The following is a 21,831-nucleotide window of genomic DNA, read 5'->3' as shown; positions in this document are numbered from 1 at the left end:
TTTCCATTTGCAAACCGGAAAGAAGGCATGTCATAGCCTGATCAATCAACACACTCCTCCTAGAGACACAGTTTCTGTGATAACTGACAGCTGTTTGCTTTTATGACATTTTTACAACAGATAAAATCGCTTCCAGGTAGCTTCTGTTCTTTCAAGTTGAAGTCATAAGACATTCCTTCATATTCTGTTCCTGTTTTAAGAGGCATTGGTAACTATAAGTACATTACTGGCCTTGCTAATAAGACCATTAGACATTTGCAATTGATTCAAAATGCTGCTGCTCGAATACTAACTAACACCAAGAAGTGAGAATGCACTACACAGATTCTTAGGTCCCTGCAATGGCTTTTAGTCTGAAACCGAATAAAACTGAATTTAAGGCCGTACTTATTACCTATAAATCTCCAAAGGGTCTGGAATGGTCTGGGACTAAAATATATCAGAGATATGTTGAATATGAGCCTGGAGGGCCTTTGCAATCTGCATGGACTGGTCAATTAGTGGTGCCTAAAGTTCAGGCCAGACAAGATAAAATGGCATTTAGCCATTAAGCTGCCCGCTGTTGGAACCAGCCTCCTTTGGAACCTAGTTTGGCCCAAATGTAGGCATTTTAAGAGGAAGATAGAGACAGATTTTGATAATCAGATTTGTTTTAAAATGTTCTTTAAAAAAAAAAAAAATCTATTTTACTGTATACTTTATTTCATACTCTTCTTCTGTGGTTTGTACTCCATCTTTTACGTGTTTTAAGATTTTACCTTTGCCTGTGAAACACTTTAAATAAACCTCTGCGAAAGACAAGATGCTACATAGAAACACTTGTTCGCTTCATTAAGCAGCACTGTATCGTCCCCGTCACACCCAAGATCGAAACAACTACATGTCCCATGAATCTTTGCGCGCACGACAGGACAAAACGAGAAAAAGGAGCTCATGATATGTGCGTATTTTTTATTTTTTTTTGGTTTTGTTTTTTGCATTCATAAAGCAGTAAGAATTTGCATCGTTAGATTTAAAGTTCCAACATTATCAAAGTAGTGAATTAAAGGTGATATTGAAGCAAACTGACAGAAATAGTGTCAGATTGCCTATTTTATTTGGAATACAGATACGAAAAAACGAATGTGTTGCTTGTGAAATAAGCTACAGAAAGTCTAAAAATCTTAAAAAAAAAAAAAAGATTTCCACCTACTGACTCACACGCCCTTCAAAATTTTGCCTGTAAATTCGGTCACCCTAGCAACCCGAGCGTGACGTCAGCCGTCCCGGTGCGACCCTGCTGCCGTGTCTTTGATTGGAGGGAAACCCCGTGGATGAGCGGGAGAGATCGTCAGCTGTGCGGCCGGGAAGCAGGAACAACACCGACTAACGACACTCGCAGGTTGGTTCTCGTTTATTTTCCGCTTTTGCTCGCAAATATTTTTGTCTAAAGGTCTATATTTATGCTCGGTGGGCTCCGGCGACGCTTTTCATCCCGCGTTCATCGCCGCTTCTGCGACCGCCAAGTAGAAATCATTGATGATGCTCGGCTGCTCCGTCATTGTTCAAGCCGCTGACTGAATGGGGAGCGCTGCTTGCTGCACGCTGAGCCGTCTTTTTTTCTGTTCGCCGCCTCTAAAAGACAGCTTTCTGGTGCGCCAGATTCGCTTTTGTGGAACAAAGAACCTAAAATTAATGTTTAATACTCGCAAAAGCAACAGCTCTGGTTCGTTTTCCGGGAAGCGAAAAAGGGCGTTCACTGTGGACTGTAAGTAAGCTAGGCTCCTTTCATTCCAGTCCAGCAGTTATCTTGCTAGCTCGTCTGCAACCTTCATCCCCAAACACTGAAAAATATTCGCTGAAAATCACGCAGGAAGGTTTTTTGGTTTTTACACTTGCCGTACACTGTATGAAGCTCGTGGGCAGGTGTGTGTGTGTGTGTGTGTGTGTGTGTGTTTGTCTGTGTGCGCGCGCGTGAGTGAGTGAGAGTGTGTGCGCGCGCCTGTGTGTGTGTGAGCGTGACGTGAAACTGGGTGGCCGACATTCCTGTGAAGGGTGCAGGTGTCTGCGTGTTGGGAAATCTGACTCAGTGATTGAGTGATTTTTTTTTTTTCTTCCCCTTTTTAAAAAATAAAATAAAATGCTGGCCTCATTGCTTTGAGGATTCTCACAGGAGACGGATTGGTAAGCAATGTGCAAATTATTTTCTTAGTTTTTTATGCTCTGGAAGTGTCCTCCGGTTATCCTCTCTTTAGGAAGAGATATACATCTTATTTTAAAAAAGAAAGTAAAGCAGGCAAGTGAGTTGGGTTTTTTTTTCTTGCAGATACATTTTTGTGAGCAATTCAAGCGAAGAGTTGTAGTCAAAAACCAGATTTTTTTGCTCCTGCTCTTTGTCTCACATAATTAATTCAAAGGAGAACTTGAAAAAAACATTTCAGACTAAAGCTATAGCTTCTTTTTGTTCTGCCATATGTGATGGTTAAATTCATATTTTGGCATTTTTGTCTGGTTTTTTTTGGGGGGGGGCAGCTGTCATCTTGTGCCTTGGGAAATTGTGATGGGTGACTAATCAATACATTTTTAAAAAAAAAACTAATCTGCATATTAATTATTCAAGAAAAAAAGCCCAACATTTTGATTAGGTCACACTGACCTATGGGATGTTCTCTATTCTTTGTTGACCATTTTTGAATTTTAATTTAAACTTGTATTTACAAAAAACAACCTGCAAGCTAAAATAGCAGCATGCAATATGAATAAGGATGCTTATTTGTATCCCTATTCTAACTTATATTCTGGCCACTTTAAGGCAAGAAAAATAAATATACTGGCACTACACTTCGCTGGGAGTGCAGCAAAGTTTCTGTCCTAAAAATAATCAGTCCGAAGAAACTGTTTTATGAAGTGCAATACAAATATAATCACTATTTTCTCATTGTGCTTCCAATGACTGTCAAGCAGATTTCAGCCATGATTATACTCTCTTGCCAGTTGTTGCTGTGCTTCTTTTCTAGTTTGTCCACTTGAAAGTCTCCATACATATGTAGTAAGCTATATGTGTTGTGGACGTGCGCAATAGAGGCAAGCATGTGCACTGTTTCTCTTGTAGCATGGACTTCAGGAGATGATCAAATTTACGCCACAGATGTTGGAAGTATAACACGCGCTGTAAGGCCAGTTCATTGTTTCCGCATGACCGATGCAGACTTTTAAAGTGAACAGCGGACTTGAGCAGTTCTGTTAAAGAGGCTACAAGAGAGGCGCTCTGGTCAGCGATGCAGACGATGACATTACCTCTCGTATCAAGTTTTTAAAACACATAGCTGTTGAGGTTTCTGAAGCTGGCCACTGTGCAATTTTTACAAGTAGATAGAGCAGCTAGTTAGCCATTTTGCTGTTAAATGGTTTGCGTGAATATTCTTGAGTTGTGCCTATCATAGTTGGCATACTTTGCACAGGATTTCTGGAGAACTTAGAACTTCCAGCTGTGTCTTGGCCCCATCGATGGAAAGCACATCAAAGCCAAGTCCTGCAACTGCATCAATTACAACTCCTTTGATTCTAAATTTGTAGATGACGACAATTGATTATCTGGTCCGTGTAGTCGCAAATTTTGGGCTGATCGCACATGTCCAAATAGGGGTCCAGGGTTTGGGTTCTACAGTACGAAAGTATACGAAGTGGCTGGTTCTCATCGCAGTAAAATTTTTAAAGTTTTCACTTTTATTTTGACAGTTTAACGTGACTTCTACTTTATCTTCTCCATCAATGTATTGTTTTTACTTCACAAATGTTCAGTGGGAAAAAAAAGAGCCCTTTTTAATTTTTAGTTGGAAACAGAAAAACAAATAATCAACCAAAAGATGAGCTGTGTTTTTCCATTTCGTAATATTTGATTTTCAGTGTTATTGGGCACTAGGAAACAGAAAGATTCACTCGTTTTCTTTGTTAAAAATGAAAAAACAAATCCAGATTTTCTCGTTTTTGGTATTTGATGAGTTATATTTTAGTACCCCGACTGTCCACGAGGGTGCTCACATTCTTCAGTAAGATGACATTCACATCACAAAAAAAACACTTGCACACATGAAATGCATAAATTGGCCTTTAGTCACCAGTAAAAAAACAAAAAAAAAACAAATCAAGTCTGTGCCAGTCTGAGTGTCAGACAAGGCAAGCTGATTAATATCCCAAAACCACTTTCACAAAACCTGGTGTGTGTCTGTCATGTAATTGCCATTTGTATGTCATCTAAGGATTTTAGAATGTATGGGTGTGTCCAGAGAGTCGGAATGTTTAAGTGCATACCTGAGAAATCGAGTTATGCAGGAACAATAACGTTTCCTAGTGCTCCTTCATCCATGTTAAGTAATCACACTGGTGTCCCTGTCCTCCTCATGTTGCTCTTCTATTTCTCTCCTTGTGCCTGCCCTCCTCCAACCCTCTCTTCTGTCTTCCTATCCTGTTCTCTTTGTTTCGTCTTTCCTAATGTTTTCTCCTCTGTCCTTCCTTCCTTAACCCATTCAGGAGCCATGGACAAGGAATATGCCATACAGAAGGCCAAGCTGGCCGAGCAGGCCGAGCGTTATGATGACATGGCCGAAGCCATGAAGGACGTCACACAAAAGACCAAAGAGGACGAGGCGGAGCTCAGCAACGAGGAGCGCAACCTGCTCTCTGTGGCCTACAAGAATGTAGTGGGGTCTAAGAGGTCCTCCTGGAGGATGATTTCCAGCATGGAGAACAAGTGTGAAGACAGCGGGAAGGCCAAATGTTTCACGGAGTACAGAAATAAAATCGAGTGCGAGCTCAACGACGTCTGCAAGGAAGTACTGGTAAGGAGCAGAGACAGTGGAGATGGGTGAAGGAGGTAGATAGGTGTGAATAAGTGAAGAGAATAAATGCTTGAATTTGTGACTGGTGGATGGAAAGACAGCGGCAGATGCAGCACAGTAAATATTCAGGTGGTATATAGGTGTGTCAGACCATGACTAAGGGCTTGTGGTCTGGCTGGGGCATCATTAGGGAGCTGGATGGGTTGTGGCCAGTCAGCCTAGTATCCTGCTATAGAAGCGTTTCCCCAATAGATTGCCAGGATAACCGAGAAATACAGTCAATCCGTTATTTCTCTTTGAATTAGGAATTTTTCAAACCATGAAGGTTTTTTTTTTTTGCAAAACTTACCCAAAACATAGAGAAGAGAATTTGTGTGCATGGCATCATTCCAGTGGGTAGAACTGCAATGATGTCATTTCTTATGAAAAAGAAAGGTACAGGAGACACACAGGAAAAAAAAAGTTCCCTCATGAGGATTTTTTGTCTTTTCACAGTAGTGACACCTACTGATTGGCCGTTGCTATTACGAGTACTGTTACTAACAAGCTGTAGCAGTTGTTTTTCCCCTATAGCAGGATGGTAATGCGGTGCAGCCAGACCTGTTATGTACTACAGAATGAGCTGGTAAAGTGAGACTACTGCTTTGGTATCGTTGCTGCTGTGTGGATTTGGGGAGATGAATTTTTATCACCCTTGCAAACTTATGGGAGTGGAAAGTAAAAAGCCAGCCTCTAGTACATGTCCACAGGATCCGTCATTCTCAAGGTTCTGTTCGTTCAGGCAGGGCTATGCTGCTTTTTGAAAGACAGTGTGTCACTTTGGTGTGCGTGAATATTTGCAATTTTTCACCCATGGATCCCCTTTAAAGTTGATCCACACCTATTGAACTTATCCACTCCTATTTGATTCCATAAAGACACATACGTTTGTTGCACTGAAGGTGGTCTGAATGCTCAGTGTGTTTTCCCATCAAGTACCATTTAAAAAAAAAAAAAAAAAAAAGGAAAATATTGTCCCCGATTACATTTTCCCATTTCATGAGGACACTAACCTTTTTTTTTCTCCCCCTTTTCCACTGTCCATTAACTTGGAGAACTCAACTAAATAATTTCCCTGCATGTCACACGAACTTTGGCTTAACTGATTTATTTCCAGTTGAGTTTCTACTATGCGGTACACGTGAGGCTGGTACTGAATATGCCAGCTCACTTGCATATTCATGGGATTCTGGGTTTATCGTCCACAGTGAGGATGTCCAGCATATTGGGCTGTGCTGCTTAGCTGCCACCATCTCCTCCAGCAACTCAAAACAGTAGAAGCTGGGCTAGGATATGGGGCATGCAAAAGTTTTGTTTTTCCTCTTTTAAAATCAGTGACATCATTATCCACAAAACAGCCTTTTAATTAGGCAACCAACAGGCCCATAGACACATGCACACACAGCTAGAGGAAGTTATGAATAAGACTTATCAATAATGAGGTTACAGTGCTTATAAAGTGTAAAATATAGCAGTTGTAGATGAGCATGATGTCACATGTTTAGGTGTGTTTGGGTAGGAGCCTGGGATAAGTGTAGTAAGATGCCCCTTTACAAAAATCACACTAACGACTCATCTAACGAGCTTAGTCTGAAGCTGCAGGCAACCGATTCGTACAGAAAGTAGCGAGTTCTCTTGACAGTGAAGTTCATTTTGTGACATTTAACTTTCAGTGTTAATGGACAGTGGGGAAAAAAAAGTAGCATCGTATACGTTTGTACCCAGACACAGGGGTGGGTAAGATGTTTTTCTTTGTGTTATAATGTACGTGGTAGACTGGAAGTGGAGTTTTATTTCCTATTTCTGATACGTTTGCTCTGCCTGCTGTCATTCACCTGTCAGCACCCCCCAAATGTTTTATTTATACATCACTTTACAATCAACAAGCAGGAGGTGAAAATAATAAATATGTACAGTTTAAAACCTAGAAAATGACTGACGGTGATGGTAAAGGATCCAATAATGAGCGGCCTGCTAAAGTGAGGATGGTGTTATCCTCTAAAGCAGATCTGAAATATAAAATCTGTCACATGGTTCAGGTCGCACACTTGACATACCTGTTCGAACTGCTATTACAGTTTTGTGTTGAGTTCCATGCATTTGGCGTTAAAGTTTCACATGTGCACTTGCAGGACCTGCTCGACAATTGTCTACTCCCCAACGCAAAGTGTTGTGAGAGCAAAGTCTTCTACCTGAAGATGAAGGGAGACTACTTCCGCTACAAAGCCGAGGTGGCCAGTGGGCAATGCAAGGAGGGTAAATACAGCACACCTCACATGTTGGTCAAAAAATCTTTCCTTTTGTCTCTCGAGCAGCCACTCAAGCAAATCTGATGCATTCTTGTACAAGGAGTTCACGAAAAGTATGCGAGTGATTTCAAACAGATAACCTCCTCCTATAAACACACGCTGCTGTGTGATTGTCTGTTGTTGTACGCTGGGTGGAATTTGTGCTGATTAGCTGTCCTTACAATTATCTGTAGCTTGAAGGAACTTAGCTTGCTTCAAGTGCTGCTTGCGGCTAGAACACTCACATCCTCCCTGTCCTTGACCTACACCTGTCAGCTGAAATGCAGGCAAAGGCAGCTGCTGGGTTGTCATGGCAACAGGAACGAAACCTGGGCGTTGGCTGCGACTGGTTGCCGGGAGGCATTTTAGAAATTTTTGTAGGCTGTGGAAACTGCCCAAGTGATGCTTTTTAAAAAAAAATTTTAATCCTTGATTTCAGGTTGTTGTCTTGTAAATTATAGATTTGTTTCTATAAAATCGTCTGTACTTTAAAGCATCTTATCCATTAACACTTCTAGATGACACCTTGTTTTGTCATGAATAAGTAATTCTTCAATCTGACTCTGGCTGTTCATCAGGGGTCGTTTTATTTTCCGTTGAGACATTGATCGCCTAAAATGTTTGACCTTTCTCACAGGGTTTATTCTAAGAAATTTTTGAAAGTTTTGAGGAGAATTTTAGTTGTCTTACTTCATTCCTGTTTTTTCCTGTTTATTTGAACTAACTGCACCAGACAGTGGGGATGAAGCAACCATATTAATCAACAAATTTGTGTGTGTGTTTGTGTGTGAGAAACTGCCACACACTTATTGGTTTTGGCTTCTTAGTTAATGAGATTCGCTGCTTTTCTTGGTCTCATTTGACATTAAACTACACTTTTGTATTGTTAATGTGTAAACATTGTATAGGTTTATACAGATATCAAAAGTCAGTAAAACATGTGTCATTACTCACACATAAATGCTGCAGAAATCTTGTTTTTGTCATTTGAAACCTCCTGACTGGTCTGTTTTCCTCTGTGAAGATGCCATTGCGGAGTCACAAAAGGCCTACAAAGACGCCTTCGATATAAGCAAGGAAGAAATGAAGTCTACACACCCCATCCGCCTAGGCCTCGCTCTGAACTTTTCTGTCTTCTACTACGAGATTGTGAACTCACCTGATCAGGCCTGCAAGCTGGCCAAGGAGGTAGGAATCCTCTACTCATTGGTGTTTCATTTGTTTGATTTCATTGAGACTCAATGTGGCGCCTCTGCAAGTAGAATAGTCCTGAAACTGCTGGAGAGTATGATATGAAGTTAGCATAGGTTTGGTTTATGTATAACAAGTTAGTTAATGTTACAGCTGAGATTCTGCCTTTAAGACTCAGACCTGAACCAATCAGGGTGGAAGCAGGAAAAGCACTGGTGTACTAAGCTGACTGTGTTCAACTTACTGTCCCATCAGACCATGATATTGTGGCAGTGAGTCAGCATATGAGGAAACCGAATCAACTATCATAAATTCCGGACTATAAGCTGCTTCTTTTTCCACACGCTTTGAACGATGCGTCTAATTTATGGATTTGTACGATTTTTGCGAATTTGCCTCGAGACCAAAGTGACATTGAGAGCGACAACAAAAGAGAGACTGAGGAAGTGTGTGACGAAGTAATTCTGAGGCTGTTGAAATCCGACACTGAAGGAGACGACTTTAGTGGTTTTAGTGCAGGAGGAAGATGAAGATAGCGATCAATGACTTTTCCTGGTAGGCTACTGTAGTTTTTATTTTCTTAGCCAGCCGTGTTACAGGCACTGTTTGGAAAAAAGCATTTACGTATTTGTGTATGTTACCGGTACGTATTTAATTAAAAGTTTAAAAAATCTTCCTGTGTAACATCTTTCTGTGTAAATATCTCATGTTACAACGTGGACACCTGCAGCTTATAGACAAGTGCAGCCTGCATATGCACAAAACTTGTTTTCTTTTTAAAGTTAATGGGTGCGGCTTATATTCAGGTGCGCTCAATAGTCCGGAAATTACGGTAAAAGGAATTCAGCAGCACAAATTTTGTAATTTCCACCTGTCTTCTGTGACAAATGCCTGTTAACTGGAGTTCACACCACACTGAAGAGCAAGTCAGGGAGTTCCTGCTAGACTCATCAGATCCAGCAGCAAACACCGTAAAACATGGTGTTCACTCCCATGTAGGATAGTCAGGGTAAACTTTACTATAGTGATCAGCTATAGCTATAGAAATAATCAGCAGTGGTTTTAAAGAAACAGGACAAGTCAAAGAAAATGAGAAGTGTAGTTGGAGTGAGAAAGGCCCCGTGACTGAACGCATGTTTTAAGAAGGGACTTAAAAGAGGTTTCTGGTCTCTGAGCTGATGAGATTCTGGGCATGATTGTTCCAGAGCCGCTGGAATCGGCGTTCTGTCATCAGTAAGATCTTAAAGTTGACATACTGAAAGAGAAGTGACAAGAGGTTTAAACAGGAGTGATATACTGTATCATATTATTCTATGGTCTGCATAGTCCCTTTGGGTGTGTGAGCAGTAATTGAAAGGTGGGTTATCTGACCCAACTTTTATTCATGAATACCCCATAATTTAGCATTCAGTTGACATCTCAAACAAGAGATTGGATTGAAGGGGGGAAAGGAGAATGTTTTTGTCTTTGGTTATTTTTAAAAAATGGACCAAGACAACTGTAACCCTCAATAAAACAATAAATTGTTGTTTTTACACTTTGCTTTTTGTAAGCAGTCCAGATACAATGTGTTGATTTGTGAGTGTTTGAGGTGCTGGTGGGCAGATTTGATTGCTTCTGGACGGAGCCTGGTTGGCTGTTTCCTGACTTTATGCTAAGCTAAACAGTTGCTATACTGAGAGATAGGGGGGAGATGAGAGTCTTTCATGCACCTCTCAGCAGTCAAGTGTTTGCAAAAGGTCAAACAGTCCCTGACATGAAAATATGTTTTGTCTTGCAACCAAAAATCACAGTAATAGTATTTAGATTATTTAATTTTGATTTTTGGATCGGTTCCTTTATGTTTGTCAGGTAGAGGTTTACACGTTGGGGTATGTCTTCATCGTAAATGCAATAACAATTTTAACGTTTCAGTTTAATATTTATCTTAATAGTGTTTCAAGCCACATTTTATGCAGACATATTTACTTGTTTTGTCATTCTCAAAAGTCCTCGTCTCTTTCATCACCTTTAAAATTATTTGTGGTGTCACAGCTCAAATGTACGCTTTTTATCCAGAGCTATATAAACTGCTCCTCGTCCTCCTCATTATTGCCCTACCACTATTTATTTAAAATGATCACAAGCTGGTCACTTCTGGGAGCCTGAGCGTTGGTTTTGAACGTACTGATTGGTGTCTCTGTCTGCTCCAGGCCTTTGACGATGCCATCGCTGAGCTCGACCAGCTCGACTGCGACTCTTACAAAGACAGCACCTTGATCATGCAACTGCTCCGTGACAATCTGACAGTAAGCGTCTTGTTTTTAAATTACTTTTCAGACCAGAATATTTCAACTGCAAAGGTTCTCCCCGTCCTCCTGAGTGTGCGTTAAATCCGTTGTCCTGTGCTCTGTTGCAGCTGTGGACGTCAGACAACCAGACCGAGCCCGAGGGTCAATGTGATGGTGCAGGAGACGCAACGGAGCAGACAGCTGAGAAGAACTGAACTTCAGAAAAGGAAAAAAAAACAAACAAAAACCACACACACACACACATTTTTTACCTCTCACCAGCCTAAGTTGTGTGCGTGGTTGTGTGTGCACATACATGCACAGATATGTATGTTCACACCACACTCGCAGTGTAAAGTACAGTATGTGTGTGCAGATGCATTGAAGCGTGTATGTTAATTGTTTGAGCACCCCCCCTCCCCTCCCCACACACACACACACACACACAGAAAAGAATGGGATCAAGTTTTTCTTTTGAACATTACTCATTGTGTGAACCAGTGAATGTTCATATTTCTGTTTTGTTTTTTAGTTTTTTTTTTTTTTTTGTCTGTCCTACTTCAGATGAAATCCCTCCTTTAGATCCAAATCAGCCCCGTGGTCTTTAACCTTATTCACTGTAGCAAACCGCTGCTGTCGCAGGAAAACAAACAAAAAAAACCTCTATCTGTAACTTTGATCATTTGTATGTTTTTACTTGAACTGAACAGTTAAAACCTTTGTGACACTTTGGTCCACAGAACTCCTTTGAAGCAACATTAAGTGTAAAAATTTAAAAAATAGTCACATTCACTAAATTTTTCCATCTGTCAGTAGCAGTGATTATGTACGATTATATTCGTACTGTAGCCAGGTTTTACCTTGGTAAAGATCTACGTATCCATCCCACGTTGTCGGTGTCCAGTGTAGCAGGTAGTGTTTTTTATGGATGGTACATGTGTCATGGCTCAATGGGTTCAATGTGCCTTCAGGCATAGGAACGACATTCAGTACGACGGCTACTTCTGAAAACTGTAGTTGAAACTTTGGCTGACGGATTGGTTGAGAAGATTACATTCCATTTTACTGACATCTTTTCACTCCTAGTGAAATGTGTAGACTATAATTTCCTGCAATTTTGCATACCGCGCAACAAGGTATGAACAGCCTAAGATAAAGTGAACAACTTGGTAAAAATGGCTCAATACTATAACTTTTGATATTTTATCTCTTCAGCAGTGCAGAGAATACTTTTGCCATGTGCTTTTATATGGCTTTCTACTCTTTTTCTATTCAGGTGTTTTGTATTTTCTTTTGGTGTATTTTATTCCCTTTGACTCTTGATTTGACTCCTGGAATGTACGTAGTTCTCAGTAGTACGGTGTGAGGGTTAGATGTGCTTTGAACGGGGCAGTTTTTGCTTAGGATTTAGCTCGAACCAGGTGGTTTACAGTAACATTTACCTTCGTTAAAAGTACATCGTGAAAAGACAAACTAAAACCATGCTTAATATAAACTGAATAACAAAGTAACTTGGTAGAAAGCTGCATTAAAGCCATTTAGTAGTCACAAAGTAGTGCCAGTTTCTCCTAATTACAGTGTCTTGGTTTAAAAAATAAAAAAAACAAACGTAAAAAAAAAAACAAGCGATGGGATGAGGGATTCAGAACTTGCAAGTTACACCCTTGAGTATGTTACTTGGTTATGTGCTTTCATGTAAGTGGAATAAAAACATTCAAATGGAGTATGGTGTGCTCTGGGTGTCTTTATATTGAACATGGTACAACTCACATAAGACATTCACAGAACTTTCCTTTACATCGAACACAATGTGATTTCACTATTCAACTTGAAATTTTGCTCCATGTGCACATTTTGGAGTTTATTTTTTTCACAAATTGTAAGGGGGAAAGAAATCAATACCTTTTTTATTTAGAAATATGAAACTTTTTTTTCCAACTACAGGCTCTTCAATGAGCTTAAGGTGAGTGGATATCACCTACCTAATGTATAATATTTGTATAATATATGTATAACATATTTTAATGCAAAAAAAAAATGTTTCATTACCATAATAAGTAAACAGCTTTTCACATCCGTTTTATTTCTGGCTTTGCTTTTAAGCATTGCGCTGCTACAACGGTACAAACACAGTATATTGGATCCGGGTTATCTATTCATATCATTTCAGCAAATCAAAGACTACACATTGCAGTAATTAAAAACACTAATTAGGACAGTGCCATGAGCACAGTAGTAATGAAATGTATATATTCTGATACTATTTCCTCATTTCTTTTTTAAAATAAATTGCTTAAAACCATTATAGCTGACTACATTTTGTTAAATTTTTGCAGTTAAACCATGAAATTGTTTACCAGATGCATCAAGGTAATGAATTCGTGACTCAAAAATCTGTAAGAAAATACTATTTTAGTACCAGATAATGAGCTGTGCCACATAATAGACATAGTGTACTTCGAAATTTAAATTAAAGTTCTTCAAAATCGTGTACAATCAGACAGTTTGGCTCCACGTGAGTCACCCATATGAGATGCTGTGCAAGGCCACTGTAGGTTCATCAGCTCAGTTTCCCCGTATTTCCCATGTCAGCTGGTCACATGGAGACATCCGGAGCATGTTAACGCAGAGAAATTAGGGCTGTCACATGTAGTTAAAGTGGCTGCTAGTGAATGTCCTCGCCTTCACTTAACACAGCAGTGGTGAAATTTAAGCTATGACTTTGGATCATAAGAGGGACACAGCCTGATTAAAATAATGTAGTTTGCTTCATTAAAAAAATCAATATTTTTATTACATCAGTGGGTTTTCCTGGTGAAAAAATAAATAAATTAAACTGCCAAGTGTGGCACTAGAGACTGCAGTGCTCTGGTTTGATTGCACATGGATGCATGCTTTTCCCTGACAACACTGCCCTCTGCAGATGGTGAGGACTGAAGAGCCATGTGATGCATGCAGATGTTCCACGAGACAGAAGATTGTCATTTTAAGCCTGACTGAACAATTTTCTTTTTACAAATCACAACCACCCTGCTAGTCTCAAATGTATGATCAGTGGTAAGTCTATCACATTACCCGTTTACATTAACATTTGATGAGTGACTTAGCGTGAGTAATGAAGCTCTGTCTTTGATTCTCACCCTTATAGCAAGAGTGACATTACAGCAGATATGAGGGCTGGACATCACATTTCTGTAAACTGCTACCCCTGAAGATGTTTGTGTGTGATGTATTCCTGCATATCACAAGTTTTGAATGACCTCACCACTTATCAAATGAGGGATGTCATGTGGTACCCTTGCAGCATAATGTCACCCCTAAGGCTAAGGAATCATCAGCCTGTGGTATTCCCAACACTGCATCTACATAGCAGTTGGATTTAGTAATTCTAATTATTGCTGGCAAGACTGCATGTAATTCCAAACCACTATCATCCATAATATACACAAGCAAGTCTAGCACAGCTCCACTTAACAATAAGGTATTGTTGTCAACACAATAAGGCAATTCCAGCCTTTAACAATACGTTTTACATGATTTCATCATCATGCGTACAGTTGTGGGCAACGCCCCTTTGTTGACTTTTTTTTCAACGACACTAGAAACTGGTTGGTCCATTCCGGTGACGCGCCCACCGGTATATAAGGAGCCGCTTCCCGTTGCCTTGCTCCCCCTCAACCCCGGCTGTCAGTGCTGTGTGAGTGCGTGTGTGCTCTGAGCTCGCTCGGCACACATTCTATAAAAAAATAAAAATACAAAAAAAATTCAAAACATAAAAAACCAAAAAATCTTTTTTCTTTTTTTCTTTTCTTTTTTTTTTTCCTTTTTGTAACAAGTCGGTGAAGCTGGAGTAGACATTTCGAGGACTGGACGGTAACGTACAAGAAGGGGCTGCCTAAAAAAAAAAAAAAAAAAAATTCAGTCGACGTGTTACTGATTGTGAAGCCAGGCCAAGTAACGCTACATTTGCTCTTATCTTTGCTTGTCAAATTTGAATGACAGTTTTAATCCAGTTAGAAGTCGGCGGCGCGTCATTTTAGTGAACTAATTCTGTAGATTTTTCTTACAAAAACACTCCAACTGACAAGTCAGCGGTTGTATAACGTTCAACATCAGCATTCTGCCCCAAACTGACGTGACGCCAGTGACCGTTGGAGAACCAAGCATCCGTACAGTCGCCGAAAACTTTTTTTGGGTTAGCTAAAACAAAGCTTGGTCCGGTTACTCCTGCTAGCCTCCGCGGCCGACGAGAAGAAGAAGAAAATGAACCCCAGCGCTCCCAGTTACCCCATGGCCTCCCTGTACGTCGGGGACCTGCATCAAGATGTGACCGAAGCCATGCTGTACGAGAAATTCAGCCCAGCTGGAGCTATCCTCTCGATCCGGGTCTGTAGGGACATGATCACCCGGCGTTCCCTCGGATACGCCTATGTCAACTTCCAGCAGCCAGCGGACGGTAAGCAGTTTATCAAAACACACACGCTAAAATAGAGGAGGGGGCGATAAAATGCGTATAAACAGTTCTGTGCTTTAAAATGACAAGTCAGTGACAAGTGAGAGCTAGCCCATTTCTACTACACGTGACTGCGGCCGACATGTTGTCGGCAGGGTCTCCTCATTTGAACCTCCCAGCAGTGGCGTAGCAGCAGAGCAGCGTGTCCGCCCTGCCCTGCCCTGCCCTGCCCACCCGGACCATGTAGCAGTGCGCCGCTAACTGCCAGCTGGATGCTCAGCGCCGGTTTTATCTCTTTTCTGTCAGGACAACACCCCAACCGTTAATCCTAAAACCTCTGACACAGCAGTAAAAGTAAACCTGCCCAGAATGTTTGGAGGATAGACCCCCCCTCATCCCCCCTCCCAGCTCAATATTCTCAACACATTTTGTTCATATTGGTGTGCAAACAGACACAACCTGTGCTTGCCAGTTGAGCTGTCATAAGAACATTAATCTGTATCAGGCAGGTTAACAATAATATGTCATTTACTAAGAAACAAAAAGTTCAGCTCCATCTATGTGAGCCACAAATCTACCCCCCACCAAACATCTTCTGTGCACCGCTGATAAGAGCCCAGGTCTGCTTTGGACTTCTTGGGTGTGTGTTTTGTTTTGTTTTTTTCCCACTGAGGTCTGTGCTGAAGTTGTTGGTGTGTCAGTTTTTCACTAACAATATGGTACAAGACATCTATGGGGGGTCATGTGGTCAATAATGCAGAAAATGTAATGTTTTTATACTCTTAAATGCATCATAGTTGTGCCTAAAAGTATTCAAAAGAAATGGTAAAATGGCAAATTTCTACCATCTTACTTCCCCTGACCCTACCTAGAATGGTGCTATTTGTAAGCACTCCTGTTATTTTGCACATATTGGATTCATTCAACACTATTACTGGGACATCGTGGCCAATTATTACTGCTTATTTCTGGTCCAGTTAACTTATTTTCAGAGGCATCATGGGATGATGCTATTCAGTGAATCTGTCATCACGTAGCTGAAATGATTAGTTGGTTAATTAGTACAGAATTGGCAATGAACTCTGTAATTAGTACAGGGCTCATTGATGATTTATTTTGCAGTTTTAAGTGAAAATGTCAAAAAGTACCCCTTCCATGTTCTCAGATGTGAGCACGTGCTGGTTCATGGCATCTTTTCTGATAATTAACTGAATATTTTGGTGGTTTTTGACGTCAATCACGATGTACATGTCAGCTTTAGCTCTGGGAAACTGTGGTGGCCATTTTTTTTGACATTTTCTAGATCACACTGTTAATATAGGATTAAATACCCAAAGTATGAAGCAACTGAAGTTAATGCATTCAGAAATAATTCAGCTAAAGTAAGATAAGCCCCACTTTAACTTACAAACAAGGTTATTTATGTGAAGCTGTCATTACTAGTCAATATATATCTAATATTTGTACTGGTCTTGATGAGCAAACTTCAGTTACGCAGATGTACTGGTGACCAGAAGGACCCAGTTTGTAACTCGAGACCACAGGAAGTAGATTAATGCAGCAACGCCTACTGTCAGGCTTCTCTGCGGTAAAGCGCTAAAAGGAAGTTGACATCATCAGGACTAATGTAAATATGCTTAAACACAGTGACTGTGCTGATTGGCCCTTTTAAGTCTTTTAAAACGACCCAAAGAAAAACCTGGAAAACATTTTGTTCAAGGCTTTCACCACCAGAACCCCCCTCCAGGACCAACCCCAGCCTCATATGCTGCCATCTGAGGACACCGATAGCCGATGAGTCCCTCACCAAGGATCACATGAAATGTTAAATGTATTAAACAACCCCGTGTGTTCCTCTCCTTAGCTGAGCGCGCCCTGGACACCATGAACTTCGATGTGATCAAGGGCCGGCCTGTACGCATCATGTGGTCGCAGCGTGATCCATCGCTGAGAAAAAGCGGCGTGGGAAACATCTTCATCAAGAACCTCGACAAGTCTATCGACAACAAGGCTCTTTATGACACCTTCTCTGCTTTTGGCAACATCCTGTCATGCAAGGTAAAGTGCTGGTGGCTTGTTGTATGTAACCTGAACCTGAGGAGAGGGGGGATGGTTAGCTGTCATTGTTGTGTAATTGTGTGCTCACTTTGCATGTGAGTGCTTTCCTGGAGATGTCTGGAGTTGTGTACAACCTTCTCCCCATTTAACAGATGTTTGACCTAATTGCTAATAACAAAACACTCACTTCTAACCTTAGTATGTACAAATAATAATAATGCGTCATTGTTTGGAGCTACGCCTGCAGATAGAAGATTGTGAGACGTGGGGTTTCTGCTACAAAGGAGGAATATTTTATTAATTTATGCCTAAATTAACAGAAGGATTATGAACCGTACACCATGTGAATGAAATGCATTCATGGGAAATGATGAGCAGAAATGTGATTTAGGTTTTTAACAATACCCAAATCCTCTTGCAAAAAGAAAGAAAAGACACAGCATGTCAGTTTTATTTCGTAAAATAGACAGCTGATATTCAGGTGTGAGTCCAACAGGAAGTTCAGGTTTGATAGTGTTGCTGCATGTGTGTGTGTGTGTGTGTGGCTTAAAAGCAGCATGTTTCTTCTTTCTCGAAGGTGGTTTGTGACGAGAATGGCTCTAAAGGCTACGGCTTTGTGCATTTTGAGACTCAGGAAGCAGCAGAACGTGCCATTGAAAAAATGAATGGCATGCTGCTCAATGACCGAAAAGTGTAAGTGAATGTTTTAACTAGTTTTGAACTGTTTGTACTAACTTAGACTCTTTTTTTTTTTTGTAAAATTAGTATTGCACCTGGTCTAATGGAGTTTGAAGGTTGCAGAATTATGTTTGTTTTAGTCGATGTGTCTTTGAAAAGATGACTGACGGAACAGATTTGTGGCAAATAGTCTGTTGTTTTATATGCACAGCTCGTTCATGAGTTTTAAAGTGTGTGTTATGATTAGAAATGTGCAATGATGAGCAAAGGCAGCTTGTTTAGTTTAGTAAACATGCACAACTGACAAATCCTGTTTTTAATCTCTGCTAAATGTAAATCCAACGCAGATTCGTGGGTCGCTTCAAATCTCGCAAAGAGCGCGAGGCTGAGCTGGGTGCCCGAGCCAAAGAGTTTACAAACGTCTACATCAAAAACTTTGGTGAAGACATGGACGATGAGAAGCTGAGGGAACTCTTCAGTAAATACGGTCAGTCGGGGCGTCCACATTTCCAGCTGCTGTTTAGAATGACTTGATTCTGTTGCTGCTATAAACAGCGTCTGTCTTGATTATCAGCAGGGAAACTCAATTGAGCAAAGTAATCATTAGGGGATCTCTCTGTTGCCTAGGAAATGCCATGAGCATCCGGGTCATGACAGATGACAGCGGGAAGTCTCGAGGCTTTGGGTTTGTCAGCTTCGAAAGGCACGAGGACGCCCAGAAGGTAAGATTTGAGCCGTCAACATATTTCTTTTAGTCACCACCAGGAAACGCTCCCCAAAGCTGATTGTGTTTCCTCGATTACTTCAGGCAGTGGATGAGATGAATGGGAAGGAGATGAACGGGAAGCTCATCTACGTGGGCCGTGCCCAGAAGAAGGTGGAGCGACAGACGGAGCTGAAGCGCAAATTCGAACAAATGAAACAAGACCGTATGACCCGCTACCAGGTCAGTTTCTTTTTCTAGCATCTACTGATTAAAATGTACACAAATAACAATGTTAGCACACTATAGCCTCTCATCAAATTGTTTTAAAATGTTGTCAGACAGGTCTAGTGAAGTGTGCAGCTTTGTCGAATTCGGTGCTTCCTCCCCAGTAGGCTGCTCTGGCCGAAACAGCTGCAACAGCGACCTCGTAGTTCATGGGCCCCACGTTTCTTCACCATAGATCCTGGGGATAAATATGTACTGCAGACAAAAAAAATAAACAGTTTAAGGAATTTTTCAGTCCACTGGTGTTTGATTGTTCCTGCCTGATGCGTAGAATTAAAAAAAAAAAAAAAAGAACACAAGTTTACTTCTAATTATTTTTAGGGTGTCAATCTGTATGTGAAGAACCTCGATGATGGAATTGATGATGAACGCCTGCGCAAGGAGTTCTCACCGTTTGGCACCATAACCAGTGCCAAGGTAGGAGCTCAGCTGTTTGTTTGTTTTTTATCCATCTAATAACTGGTACCGATGCTCTTCAGCTCAATATATCCTAAATTATAGAGTTAGTATTACTTGATTATGTGGAATTCATGTAACTTTAACATTAAAGTTCTGTGTCTGTGTGTCAGGTGATGATGGAAGGCGGACGCAGCAAAGGCTTTGGCTTTGTCTGCTTCTCGTCTCCAGAGGAGGCCACCAAAGCTGTGACAGAAATGAATGGACGCATTGTAGCCACCAAGCCATTGTACGTGGCCCTGGCCCAGAGGAAAGAGGAGCGGCAGGCCCACCTGACCAACCAGTACATGCAGCGCATGGCCAGTGTGCGTGCAGTGCCGAATCCAGTCATCAACCCGTACCAGCCTGCCCCGCCCTCCGGCTACTTTATGGCAGCCATACCTCAGGCCCAGAACCGAGCTGCTTACTACCCAGCTGCTGGCCAGATGGCCCAGCTCCGCCCAAGCCCTCGCTGGACCACACAAGGTGTCCGGCCACAGCGTGAGTATTTGTCCTGTATCACTGTGTCTTGTTTTCAAGACATTACATTAAGATTGTCTGTTGTTCCTGCTGTACATTAAACTGCTGCGGTTTTGCGTGTTCATAGACTTCCAGAACATGCCAGGTGCCATGCGCCCCTCAGCACCACGCCCCCAGACCTTCAGTACGATGCGGCCTGCCTCCCAGGTGCCCCGCATGATGTCCACCCAGCGTGTCGGTAAGTCATTTACACACAATCAATAGTCTTTCCGACTGCTCAGCAAACACAGATTAGCTGTGTAAATGTTGTCTGTTTGTGCATTGTGACGTTTCTCACCGTGCTGGCCCCTGTCTCAGCAGCTCAGACCATGGGCCCTCGCCCGGCTACTGCAGCTGCTGCAGCAGGCGCTCCCGTGCGTGGAGTACCTCAATACAAGTACGCCGCAGGAGTCCGCAACCCCCAGCAGCACATGACCACTCAGCCACAAGTCACCATGCAGCAGGTGGGAATGCACATTTCTTTGTCCAGTGGCCTTTTCTGACTTACGTCGCAGGAATAAAGTTCTGTTTGGATTTGCGCTAAAAAACCTCTCTCTGTGTTTGTTTCCGACAGCCTGCAGTTCACGTTCAGGGACAGGAACCTCTGACTGCCTCCATGTTGGCTGCTGCTCCGCCACAGGAACAGAAGCAGATGCTGGGTAAGGCTTAGTCATATCACGTTAGCTCGTTGTTGGTTTCTCCATCCTTCCTTGTATGTTGTATGTGTTTACATGGTATTGCCCCAGGCCCTTGGAAGGTGTTGATTACATCCTGTTGTAAATCCTCTATCTGTCATTCCTGCAGGTGAGCGTCTGTTTCCACTGATCCAGAACATGCATCCCAGCCTGGCAGGCAAGATCACCGGCATGCTGCTGGAGATTGACAACTCAGAGCTGCTCCACATGCTGGAGTCACCAGAGTCTCTCCGCTCGAAGGTCAGTGGTTAAGTTTGTTAATATCGACAGCAGCTTCCTGTGGTTCATTCGATGAAGAGTTCACCGTGACTTAACATTAATTTGGTCTTGATATAAATGTCATGAGGAAACATTTCCAGCACCGACACTGGAAATTGATTGTGACTGAACGTATGTTTTAGATGCAGGAAAAGTGGATGCTGTGGAAGCAGAGCACTTTAGAAATCTCCGCCGGATGTTGTGGTGTTGCTAACATTAATCATCGTTGTCTCTTTAGGTGGATGAGGCGGTGGCTGTTCTACAGGCTCATCAGGCCAAGGAGGCTGCCCAGAAGACAGTGACAAATTCAACTGGCGTCCCAAGTGTCTGAACCCAAGGTACAATTAGTTCTCCAGAGCTGCTTTAACAACGAGAGGACAGTGCTGTCAGGAGTTCTGCTTCTACACTGAACTCACCTCTCAACTTGTAAAGTGTACCAATTTACAGTCATTATTCTCCTGACTGCGTATCTGCAAATGTAGTCTCAGATTTACTACAGAGCTGTGATGGTTTTGAGGTGCATGCGTTTGTTTTGCTTGTATTCTGCTTACAAATTGTGTGGAAATGTCATATGAAAAGGTCCCATCAGTAATTCTGTTTCTCCTGTTTTCACAGGAAAGGGGAACCTTGAGACCAGCTTCACCGATGGAGAAAAAAATTTCACAGTGAAAAAGTTAAAAAATACATAAAACAAAGTAAAAATAAGTCAAATAATATATTTAAAAAAAAACAAAAAAAACAATGGAAACAAATCTCCAGCCAGACCTAAGATGAAAAACAGTAGGTCTGGTTTGTTGAATTTAAAGGAAAAAATGCATTAAAAAAAGAGAAAAAAAAGAAAATTAAAAAATGGTCAATTTGAGGGGTTTTAGGAGACTTCTGTGACAAAATAGGACTGAAAGCATTCTTTTCTGCCATTTTATCCCTTTTAAATGTTTGAATGTTTGGGCTGTAGAAGCCTGCTGTGAAATTTCCCCTGACCTTCGCTTGCTTGAATAAAACTTATAAACAATTAGTATGTGTCTGTCTGCTGTTCCAGAAGCAAGGATAAACCTGTTCTGATCACCTCATAGCAGCCTGATCTAATTCTCAGTTATCCTCTAAATGTGTTTTAAGCGTTCGTTGATCGATCAAAATGA

The 21,831-nt window shown here is 41.5% G+C and overlaps 2 protein-coding genes across 3 annotated transcripts; both read left to right on the top strand.

Moving 5' to 3' along the window:
* Positions 1-1,281: 1,281 nt before the first annotated feature.
* Positions 1,282-12,328, top strand: LOC103371434 (14-3-3 protein beta/alpha-A-like). The gene is made up of 6 exons (XM_008300766.1): positions 1,282-1,381; positions 4,510-4,817; positions 6,989-7,112; positions 8,169-8,332; positions 10,528-10,623; positions 10,734-12,328. The coding sequence occupies exons 2-6, from the start codon at positions 4,515-4,517 to the stop codon at positions 10,818-10,820; spliced, it is 774 nt and encodes a 257-aa protein (XP_008298988.1). The 5' UTR covers positions 1,282-1,381; positions 4,510-4,514; the 3' UTR covers positions 10,821-12,328.
* Positions 12,329-14,272: 1,944 nt separating this feature from the next.
* Positions 14,273-21,707, top strand: LOC103371419 (polyadenylate-binding protein 1). Of its 2 annotated transcripts, none has more exons than XM_008300754.1 (14): positions 14,273-15,061; positions 16,923-17,116; positions 17,694-17,809; positions 18,142-18,281; positions 18,422-18,516; positions 18,603-18,740; positions 19,107-19,202; positions 19,355-19,721; positions 19,828-19,938; positions 20,061-20,203; positions 20,314-20,398; positions 20,544-20,674; positions 20,931-21,030; positions 21,308-21,707. In XM_008300754.1, the coding sequence occupies exons 1-13, from the start codon at positions 14,869-14,871 to the stop codon at positions 21,021-21,023; spliced, it is 1,902 nt and encodes a 633-aa protein (XP_008298976.1). In that variant the 5' UTR covers positions 14,273-14,868; the 3' UTR covers positions 21,024-21,030; positions 21,308-21,707. The 2 variants fall into 2 exon arrangements, with proteins under 2 accessions (XP_008298976.1, XP_008298968.1); XM_008300746.1 differs by having other exon boundaries at positions 20,058-20,203.
* Positions 21,708-21,831: the final 124 nt, after the last annotated feature.

This window comes from Stegastes partitus, unplaced genomic scaffold, assembly GCF_000690725.1.
Source record: "Stegastes partitus isolate 25-593 unplaced genomic scaffold, Stegastes_partitus-1.0.2 Scaffold34, whole genome shotgun sequence".
NCBI lineage: Eukaryota > Metazoa > Chordata > Actinopteri > Pomacentridae > Stegastes > Stegastes partitus.
This window is presented reverse-complemented; position numbering and strand designations above follow the sequence as displayed.